At 45.5% G+C, this 11,388-nt stretch overlaps 1 protein-coding gene across 1 annotated transcript; it reads right to left on the bottom strand.

Annotated features, from left to right (window-relative positions):
• Positions 1-3,890: 3,890 nt before the first annotated feature.
• LOC135821580 (zinc finger protein 724-like) lies at positions 3,891-11,184 on the bottom strand. Its single transcript, XM_065334577.1, has 9 exons — positions 11,144-11,184; positions 10,689-10,899; positions 10,456-10,510; positions 10,013-10,172; positions 8,251-8,461; positions 7,998-8,072; positions 5,884-5,958; positions 4,352-4,417; positions 3,891-3,911 (listed from the first exon to the last, which is right to left on the bottom strand). The coding sequence occupies exons 1-9, from the start codon at positions 11,182-11,184 to the stop codon at positions 3,891-3,893; spliced, it is 915 nt and encodes a 304-aa protein (XP_065190649.1).
• Positions 11,185-11,388: the final 204 nt, after the last annotated feature.

Below are 11,388 nucleotides of genomic sequence, written 5' to 3'. Positions count from 1 at the left end.
ACCCAAGCATGTGCTCAGAAGTGAACAGTGACACTGAATCAATTTATTTATTTCACCTTCTCGTGGCCCAGGGAATACAGGCCAATATGAAGGAGGGAGGCGCGTGGAGCGGGCCAAAAAAGCATGCCCGTCACAGGGAGGAAAGGCAGAACGCCAGTGCGTCACACCAGGACAAGGAGAGGGGGTAAACCCAGAGTTTGATAGCGTAAAAACTACCGGTACTGCACCATCAGAAGGTGTGTTTGGGTGCATTCAGCACAGCTACTTATCTGAACAGAACTCAGCAATGACTCAGAAAGAAGTCGAAAGAACCATACTCCACAGACAATTAACGTAGGCATGCTGACGGCCCCTAGGAACATTACGCCAAAGTAGGAACTCACCGGGGGCTATCCTATTACACCAGACAAAGATCATGCGAGAAGAGGCCTTCTTCTAACGACAGATTGTATGCAGGTAGGCCACATCCAGCGCAGAGTCAGAATTGTGCAGGCTCTGGGAGTGTTTAAACGTCCTTGAATTGAGTGGCTGGACGCCCTGGAAACTCGGGGCAAGATTGCTTAAGTTGGTAAGTGCCCCCCTCACATGGAGCAAATCCCCCCCCCCCAGCAATCACACAGGCATTCACTGGGTCACAGGTGACCCTGCTTACTGCACCATTTTGCTGAGTGGCGACATTCCGTAAGGCTAGCAATAGCCTGAGCAGACCAGACGGGAGAGAGTCCGCTAGATGTTTGGGAAACGCCGCTATTACTGATACTTGAACTAACATCACTGCTTGGTGATGACATTGCACTCGTGGATTTGCTGATGCCAGAAGAAGCAGATGATACACTGGATATGGCAATAGACAGTTCACTTGGCTCACAGGAACCCGCAGCGGCTGGCTTGCTGCTGGCTGGTGCTTCTGCTGGACTACCACTGCACTGTGACTGCAGGGCGTTAGTTAGGAAAACGGGTGTCACAACGGTTCGTAGTGCCGGGGACCTGGAACGGTGGATTTACTTGATAATGAACAGTATCCTGTATTACGACCCGACTGTCCACGGCAACAAACAAGTAGGCCCGAAAAGGCCTACTGAGAGCAGGTCTCAGAGCACCATTCTGATGTCCCAACAGTAGTCGGCGCAGCAGCTTCAAGTAGCCTGAGTCACGGGGGATGCCACACATAGTACCAGCACGTGGCCACTAGGGAGGGCACCATTCTCCGAGTAGCCCACTCCACGGACATAACGTACAAAGAGACATGATTCCAGATACAAGTTCTGTGCGTTATAGTGAGTGGAAGGGCTTCACGACTCTCTGGTGAAAATAAAGTAAGTGGGTAGCCATCAGGGAGTCGAAAATATATTACTACTCCCTGTCTGACATAATTATTATATAATGACTCCCTGGCTGATATAATTATTATATAATGACTCCCTGGCTGCCATAATTATTCTATAATGACTCCCTGGATGACATAATTATTATAATTATAATGATAACAGTGTACAGCAGTGACAAGAGAAATTCAACCCAATGAGTATAGCAGAGCTGTCTGTATTCACTGTAGAGCCTAGTGTTGGTTGTGGTGAGTGAAGGAGGCGCCCAGCGCCCTGCACCCAGCTTCATCTCCTCCAGCTTGTCGAAATAGCCATTCGACACAGTCAAGTCGGTTGATGCACCCTGGTAGGATGCATGAGTGAGGCCCTGGAAGCCGACCGGATCTACTCGATTCTCACCATGCTCAGGCGTAGGAGTGAACAAGGGCTTCTTGTACGGCAAACACAGGAAGTCGATCAGAAATTCCAGCAGGAGACTGCCAACAGCTCGTCTTTTTTTGCCGCAGCATCAACCAGCTCGCTCGGTTCACCTGGGACTCTGGCAGCTCGACAGAGCCAAGGAGCGGGGTTATTACACGTAGTTGGGTGCTCTGCTTCGCCACGGGTCTGCCTTCGAGACAGCAGAGCAGGCGCGGCACTAGAGCAAGCTGCTCCGCGCGCGTGATGCGCACCAGAGCCATGACAATAGACTCGATGAGCTCCTTCATGGTTTCCATCAGCTTATAGTTGACTTGACTGGCGAAGACGGACACGTTATCCTTCTCAGCCATTTCCTTGCTGTTGCGATCGCAATCTGTGTGAAGGCAATACATTTTACCCTTTGTGAGTTTTGCCATTTGAATGTCGCCTGGCGTAACATTGCCAATTCCGGTGTGAACACTGAGCTTGGCACGCTCGTCCTGAAACTTGCCAATTGGCACTTGCATTGCATCGACAGAGCCTTGCACGTCACCTTTCAATATGACACAATGTTCAGGCGTTCCCGCACCGGGATGAGAAAGTCCGCAGTCGCACAGGCATTCACTGGGTCTCAGGTGACCCTGCTTACTGCACCACCATGCTGAGTGGCGACATTCCGCAAGGCTAGCAATAGCCTGAGCAGACCAGACGGGATAGTGTCCGCTAGAAGTACTGGACATTGCCTACAAACCCAATAGACGCGGCATCTGCTCCGCATTTCTCAATCTTGGGTATTGAGGATATTCAAAGGTCTTTTTTGCCAACAGAGTGTTTGTCGCTAACCTGTGCGGGGAAAGTTCCGAAGAATAGTCTATCACATGAGTACGGGTTGAGTAGCGCCGAGTATTTCCCTGAGTACCACAGGTACGGGTTGAGTAGCGCCGAGTATTTCCCTGAGTACCACAGGTACGGGTTGAGTAGCGCCGAGTATTTCCCTGAGTACCACAGGTACGGTTGAATAGATGAGAGATACGGTATACGCCGACTACGCATGGTAGAATGTATACCGTGAGTAAGAATAACATGAAAGATGAAAGAAGCTTCCAGTGTACCATAAGAAGGTCACCAAACTTGTGACTCGTAGCATGAGGAAGTAGCCTTTTGCTGTCTTGGGGAGTCTCTGTAGGCAAAAGCTTTAGGGTACGCGCTTGCTGCACATCACTCCTGCGTCCATCAGGCACTATTTCAGCCGATTGATCATTTTTTGTTGCTTGTGGTTAGTTTTATGTACGATCTTCATTTCTCGTCTTTACCCTCTTGTAGATCGTCGCTTGTGGAAACTGCCTGAATTTCGGAACCTCGGACCGGGAGCACGAAATTGTAAGTACAAGACTTACCATACAAAATACTGTATTTCAGTTGATAGAGCTGCATTTTCACTTCCATGCAGACAACCTACACTAGTAGGCTAATATTTCGAACAAAACGCCAGTGAGAGTCTGCCACCTCTACAAGCATGGCATCTATCAGTCGAGTTGAGCGATATATTCTTCCTTTTCAAAGGACTCTCCGCGCATAGTTGGGACAATACCTCATGATTGCGAACGTGGAAAAACCATTGGATATAACCTGTACGTTGATAACCGCTTGAAGGAAGCTCCACATACCTCGCTCTTGTAAGGCCTCTCCCCACAGCGAATGCGTTCATGCTTACGTATAATTTGATGTCCTGAACGTTGATTTACAAACTTTCCTGGCGAAAGGCTTCTCCCCGGTGTGAATACGTTTCTGTACTAGCAGATCGCTTGAATGAGAGAAGTATTTGCTGCATACATCACACTTGAACGGAGGTCGATGTGCAACTCTCTGATTTCTTCCGGACTCCAACGCATATCAGCATCATTAGAGTAACCTGATATAACTTCTGTCCAAAGTTCTTTCTGCTGATCGCTATTCTGAGTACCGCTGTTGAAGGAAACAATTGTGAAAAATCGTACTGCTGTTGTTCCTTTTTAAAGCGCTCTAAGCGCATAGTTGGGACAATACCTCATTCTTGCGCCCGTGGAAGAACAATTGAATATAACCTGTAGAGTTGATAACCGCTTTAAGGTGGCTCCACATACTTCGCACCTGTAAGGCCTCTCCCCAATGTGAATATGTTCTTGCTTACGCAGATTTGATGTTGTCCTGAACAAATCAGAGAGTTGCACATCGACCTCCGTTCAAGTGTGATGTATGCAGCAAATACTTCTCGCATTCAAGCGATCTGCTTCACAATCTCTCCAGAACGACTATGTGTATCTTGGTTCTGTTAACTACTGCATGTATAAGGTGCGATAGGTGCGTCTCCGTGGAGGTCGATATGAAACTCTCTGATTTGTTCTGGACTCCACCGCATGTCAGCATCATTAGAGTAACCTGATATAACCTCTGTCCAAAGTTCTTTCTGCTGATCGCTATTCTGAGTACCGCTGTTGAAGGAAATAATTATATGTAAACAAAAGTATAGCTTTTGTTCCTTTTCAAAGGACTCTAAGCGCATAGTTGGGACAATACCTCATTCTTGCGCACGTGAAAGAACCGTTGGATATTAGAGTTGATAACCGCTTTGAGGAGGATCCACATACCTTGCACTTGTAGGGCCTCTCCCCAGTGTGAATATGTTCATGCTTACGCAGATTTGTGAGACTTTGCTAGGCCTATAGGGATGACTACTAACACTAGTACATGTACTAACCTCACCATCCAACACAGGGAAACACCAGCTGAATATTGTTCATAATCAGGTACATCACCCGTTCCAGGTCCTTGGCATTACGAAACGCTGTGACACCTGTCTGCTGTAGTCGAATCGGTTTAGGAAAAGTGCTGTGAAAAATTGGAGAAAAATGAGCATGGGCAGATGAGCACCCTGGCTCATCGTCTCCAATCCCTTTTTTCCCATCCTGCAATCTGGCACCGGGCATACTTGATTGTTGCCGTGGACGGTCGTGTAATAAAACATGATAATTATTGTTCATAATCAGGTACATCCACCTTTCCAGATCCTTGGCACTACGAACCGCTGTGACACCTGTCTGCTGTAGTCGAATCGTGAGGAAAAGGCTGTGAAAATTCGGAAGAGTGAGCAAGGGCAGATGAGCACCCTTGCTCATCTTCTCCAATTCCCTTCTTTTCCCATCCTGCAATCTGCCACCTCTACAAGCATGGCATCTATCAGTCGAGTTCAGCGGTATATTCTTCCTTTTCAAAGGACTCTCCGCGCATAGTTGGGACAATACCTCATGATTGCGAACGTGGAAAAACCATTGGATATAACCTGTACGTTGATAACCGCTTGAAGGAAGCTCCACATACCTCGCTCTTGTAAGGCCTCTCCCCACAGCGAATGCGTTCATGCTTACGTATAATTTGATGTCCTGAACGTTGATTTACAAACTTTCCACGCGAAAGGCTTCTCCCCGGTGTGAATACGTTTCTATACTAGCAGATCGCTTGAATGAGAGAAGTATTTGCTGCATACATCACACTTGAACGGAGGTCGATGTGCAACTCTCTGATTTGTTCTGGACTCCAACGCATATCAGCATCATTAGAGTAACCTGATATAACTTCTGTCCAAAGTTCTTTCTGCTGATCGCTATTCTGAGTACCGCTGTTGAAGGAAACAATTGTGAAAAATCGTACTACTGTTGTTCCTTTTCAAAGCGCTCTAAGCGCATAGTTGGGACAATACCTCATTCTTGCGCCCGTGGAAGAACAATTGAATATAACCTGTAGAGTTGATAACCGCTTTAAGGTGGCTCCACATACTTCGCACCTGTAAGGCCTCTCCCCAGTGTGAATATGTTCATGCTTAGGCAGATTTGATGTTGTCCTGAACGTTGCTTTACAAACTTAAATAACATGGAAGATGAAAGAAGCTTGGGACAGGTCACCTTTGCCAAACACCTTGCGGTCATTCAGCAGCATCCCATTGACTTTGTCAATAGCTTGTTGGGCAGCTTCATCAGTCTTAAAATGACAAAGCAGTGTCCCTTGGACTGGCCCTTAACGTCAGTAGCTACCTTGCATGACATAATTACTCCAAAAACATTAAATGTGTCAAACAGAGCCTTGTTATCAATGCCCTTGTCCTAATTCTTGATGAAGATGTTACCAAATCGAGATCACACAGACCAGAGCACTTGAAAGCTATCACTCTTGTCCAAAATTCCTTCTGCTGATCGCTAATCTGAGTACCGCAGTGGAACAAAACAAATGTAAACAAAATAATGTCTTTTGTTCCTTTTCAATGGACTCTAAACGCATAGTTGGGAAAATACCTCATGCTTGCGCACGCTTTCGCACGTGGAAGAACCGTTGGATAAAACCTGTAGAGTTGATAACCGCTTGAAGGAGGCTCCACATACCTTGCACTTGTAAGGCTTCTCCCCATTGTGAATACGTTCATGCTTGCGAAGGTTTGATCATGTCCTGAACGTTGCTTTACAAACCGTGCACGCGGAAGGCTTCTCCCCGGTGTGAATACGTTTGTGTACTAGCAGATCGCTTGAATGAGAGAAGTATTTGCTGCATACATCACACTTGAACGGAGGTCGATGTGCAACTCTCTGATTTGTTCTGGACTCCAACGCATATCAGCATCATCAGAGTAACCTGGTATAACTTCTGTCCAAAGTTCTTTCTGCTGATCGCTATTCTGAGTACCGCTGCGGAAGGAAACAATTGTGAATAATCGTACTGCTGTTGTTCCTTTTTAAAGCGCTCTAAGCGCATAGTTGGGACAATACCTCATTCTTGCGCCCGTGGAAGAACAATTGAATATAACCTGTAGAGTTGATAACCGCTTTAAGGTGGCTCAACATACTTCGCACCTGTAAGGCCTCTCCCCAGTGTGAATATGTTCATGCTTACGCAGATTTGATGTTGTCCTGAACGTTGCTTTACAAACTTAAATAACATGGAAGATGAAAGAAGCTTGGGACAGGTCACCTTTGCCAAACACCTTGCGGTCATTCAGCAGCATCCCATTGACTTTGTCAATAGCTTGTTGGGCAGCTTCATCAGTCTTAAAATGACAAAGCAGTATCCCTTGGACTGGCCCGTATCGTCAGTAGCTACCTTGCATGACATAATTACTCCAAAAACATTAAATGTGTCAAACAGAGCCTTGTTATCAATGCCCTTGTCCTAATTCTTGATGAAGATGTTACCAAATCGAGATCACACAGACAAGAGCACTTGAAAGCTATCACTCTTGTCCAAAATTCCTTCTGCTGATCGCTAATCGGAGTACCGCAGTGGAACAAAACAAATGTAAACAAAATAATGTCTTTTGTTCCTTTTCAATGGACTCTAAGCGCATAGTTGGGAAAATACCTCATGCTTGCGCACGCTTGCGCACGTGGAAGAACCGTTGGATACAACCTGTAGAGTTGATAACCGCATGAAGGAGGCTCCACATACCTTGCACTTGCAAGGCTTCTCCCCATTGTGAATACGTTCATACTTGCGAAGGTTTGATGATGTCCTGACCGATGCTTTACAAACCGTGCACGCGAAAGGCTTCTCCCCGGTGTGAATACGTTTGTGTACTAGCAGATCGCTTGAATGAGAGAAGTATTTGCTGCATACATCACACTTGAACGGAGGTCGATGTGCAACTCTCTGATTTGTTCTGGACTCCAACGCATATCAGCATCATTAGAGTAACCTGATATAACTTCTGTCCAAAGTTCTTTCTGCTGATCGCTATTCTGAGTACCGCTGTTGAAGGAAACAATTGTGAAAAATCGTACTACTGTTGTTCCTTTTCAAAGCGCTCTAAGCGCATAGTTGGGACAATACCTCATTCTTGCGCCCGTGGAAGAACAATTGAATATAACCTGTAGAGTTGATAACCGCTTTAAGGTGGCTCACCATACTTCGCACCTGTAAGGCCTCTCCCCAGTGTGAATATGTTCATGCTTACGCAGATTTGATGTTGTCCTGAACGTTGCTTTACAAACTTAAATAACATGGAAGATGAAAGAAGCTTGGGACAGGTCACCTTTGCCAAACACCTTGCGGTCATTCAGCAGCATCCCATTGACTTTGTCAATAGCTTGTTGGGCAGCTTCATCAGTCTTAAAATGACAAAGCAGTATCCCTTGGACTGGCCCTTAACGTCAGTAGCTACCTTGCATGACATAATTACTCCAAAAACATTAAATGTGTCAAACAGAGCCTTGTTATCAATGCCCTTGTCCTAATTCTTGATGAAAATGTTACCAAATCGAGATCACACAGACCAGAGCACTTGAAAGCTATCACTCTTGTCCAAAATTCCTTCTGCTGATCGCTAATCTGAGTACCGCAGTGGAACAAAACAAATGTAAACAAAATTATGTCTTTTGTTCCTTTTCAATGGACTCTAAACGCATAGTTGGGAAAATACCTCATGCTTGCGCACGCTTGCGCACGTGGAAGAACCGTTGGATAAAACCTGTAGAGTTGATAACTGCTTGAAGGAGGCTCCACATACCTTGCACTTGTAAGGCTTCTCCCCATTGTGAATACGTTCATGCTTGCGAAGGTTTGATGATGTCCTGAACGTTGCTTTACAAACCGTGCACGCGGAAGGCTTCTCCCCGGTGTGAATACTTTTGTGTACTAGCAGATCGCTTGAATGAGAGAAGTATTTGCTGCATACATCACACTTGAACGGAGGTCGATGTGCAACTCTCTGATTTGTTCTGGACTCCAACGCATATCAGCATCATCAGAGTAACCTGATATAACTTCTGTCCAAAGTTCTTTCTGCTGATCGCTATTCTGAGTACCGCTGCGGAAGGAAACAATTGTGAATAATCGTGCTGCTGTTGTTCCTTTTTAAAGCGCTCTAAGCGCATAGTTGGGACAATACCTCATTCTTGCTCCCGTGGAAGAACAATTGAATATAACCTGTAGAGTTGATAACCGCTTTAAGGTGGCTCACCATACTTCGCAGCTGTAAGGCCTCTCCCCAGTGTGAATATGTTCATGCTTACGCAGATTTGATGTTGTCCTGAACGTTGCTTTACAAACTTAAATAACATGGAAGATGAAAGAAGCTTGGGACAGGTCACCTTTGCCAAACACCTTGCGGTCATTCAGCAGCATCCCATTGACTTTGTCAATAGCTTGTTGGGCAGCTTCATCAGTCTTAAAATGACAAAGCAGTATCCCTTGGACTGGCCCGTATCGTCAGTAGCTACCTTGCATGACATAATTGCTCCAAAAACATTAAATGTGTCAAACAGAGCCTTGTTATCAATGCCTTTGTCCTAATTCTTGAATATTGTTCATAATCAGGTACATCACCCGTTCCAGGTCCTTGGCATTACGAAACGCTGTGACACCTGTCTGCTGTAGTCGAATCGGTTTAGGAAAAGGGCTGTGAAAAATTGGAAAAAAATGAGCATGGGCAGATGAGCACCCTTGCTCATCGTCTCCAATCCCTTTTTTCCCATCCTGCAATCTGGCACCGGGCATACTTGATTGTTACCATGGACGGTCGTGTAATAAAACATGATAATTATTGTTCATAATCAGTTACATCCACCTTTCCAGGTCCTTGGCACTACGAACCGCTGTGACACCTGTCTGCTGAAGTCGAATCGGTTGAGGAAAAGGGCTGTGAAAATTCGGAAAAGTGAGCAAGGGCAGATGAGCACCCTTGCTCATCTTCTCCAATTCCCTTCTTTTTCCATCCTGCAATCTGCCACCTCTACAAGCATGGCATCTTTCAATCGAGTTAGGCGGTATATTCTTCTTTTTCAAAGGACTCTCCGCGCATAGTTGGGACAATACCTCATGATTGCGAACGTGGAAAAACCATTGGATATAACCTGTACGTTGATAACAGCTTGAAGGAAGCTCCATATACCTCGCTCTTGTAAGGCCTCTCCCCACAGCGAATGCGTTCATGCTTACGTATAATTTGATGTCCTGAACGTTGATTTACAAGCTTTCCACGCGAAAGGCTTCTCCCCGGTGAGAATACGTTTCTGTACTAGCAGATCGCTTGAATGAGAGAAGTATTTGCTGCATACATCACACTTGAACGGAGGTCGATGTGCAACTCTCTGATTTGTTCTGGACTCCAACGCATATCAGCATCATCAGAGTAACCTGATTTAACTTCTGTCCAAAGTTCTTTCTGCTGATCGCTATTTTGAGTACCGCTGCGGAAGGAAACAATTGTGAAAAATCGTACTGCTGTTGTTCCTTTTCAAAGCGCTCTAAGCGCATAGTTGGGACAATACCTCATTCTTGCGCCCGTGGAAGAACAATTGAATATAACCTGTAGAGTTGATAACCGCTTTAAGGTGGCTCCACATACTTCGCACCTGTAAGGCCTCTCCCCAGTGTGAATATGTTCATGCTTACGCAGATTTGATGTTGTCCTGAACGTTGCTTTACAAACTTAAATAACATGGAAGATGAAAGAAGCTTGGGACAGGTCACCTTTGCCAAACACCTTGCGGTCATTCAGCAGCATCCCATTGACTTTGTCAATAGCTTGTTGGGCAGCGTCATCAGTCTTAAAATGACAAAGCAGTATCCCTTGGACTGGCCCTTATCGTCAGTAGCTACCTTGCATGACATAATTACTCCAAAAACATTAAATGTGTCAAACAGAGCCTTGTTATCAATGCCCTTGTCCTAATTCTTGATGAAAATGTTACCAAATCGAGATCACACAGACCAGAGCACTTGAAAGCTATCATTCTTGTCCAAAAGTCCTTCTGCTGATCGCTAATCTGAGTACCGCAGTGGAACAAAACAAATGTAAACAAAATTATGTCTTTTGTTCCTTTTCAATGGACTCTAAACGCATAGTTGGGAAAATACCTCATGCTTGCGCACGCTTGCGCACGTGGAAGAACCGTTGGATAAAACCTGTAGAGTTGATAACCGCTTGAAGGAGGCTCCACATACCTTGCACTTGTAAGGCTTCTCCCCATTGTGAATACGTTCATGCTTGCGAAGGTTTGATGATGTCCTGAACGTTGCTTTACAAACCGTGCACGCGGAAGGCTTCTCCCCGGTGTGAATACGTTTGTGTACTAGCAGATCGCTTGAATGAGAGAAGTATTTGCTGCATACATCACACTTGAACGGAGGTCGATGTGCAACTCTCTGATTTGTTCTGGACTCCAACGCATATCAGCATCATCAGAGTAACCTGATATAACTTCTGTCCAAAGTTCTTTCTGCTGATCGCTATTCTGAGTACCGCTGCGGAAGGAAACAATTGTGAAAAATCGTACTGCTGTTCCTTTTTAAAGCGCTCTAAGCGCATAGTTGGGACAATACCTCATTCTTGCTCCCGTGGAAGAACAATTGAATATAACCTGTATAGTTGATAACCGCTTTAAGGTGGCTCACCATACTTCGCACCTGTAAGGCCTCTCCCCAGTGTGAATATGTTCATGCTTACGCAGATTTGATGTTGTCCTGAACGTTGCTTTACAAACTTAAATAACATGGAAGATGAAAGAAGCTTGGGACAGGTCACCTTTGCCAAACACCTTGCGGTCATTCAGCAGCATCCCATTGACTTTGTCAATAGCTTGTTGGGCAGCTTCATCAGTCTTAAAATGACAAAGCAGTATCCCTTGGACTGGCCCGTATCGTC

The sequence above is a fragment of the Sycon ciliatum genome, chromosome 7, assembly GCF_964019385.1.
Source record: "Sycon ciliatum chromosome 7, ocSycCili1.1, whole genome shotgun sequence".
Taxonomy (NCBI): Eukaryota; Metazoa; Porifera; class Calcarea; order Leucosolenida; family Sycettidae; genus Sycon; species Sycon ciliatum.
Note: the sequence above shows the minus strand (reverse complement) of the source record. Positions and strands in the feature narration are given on the sequence as shown.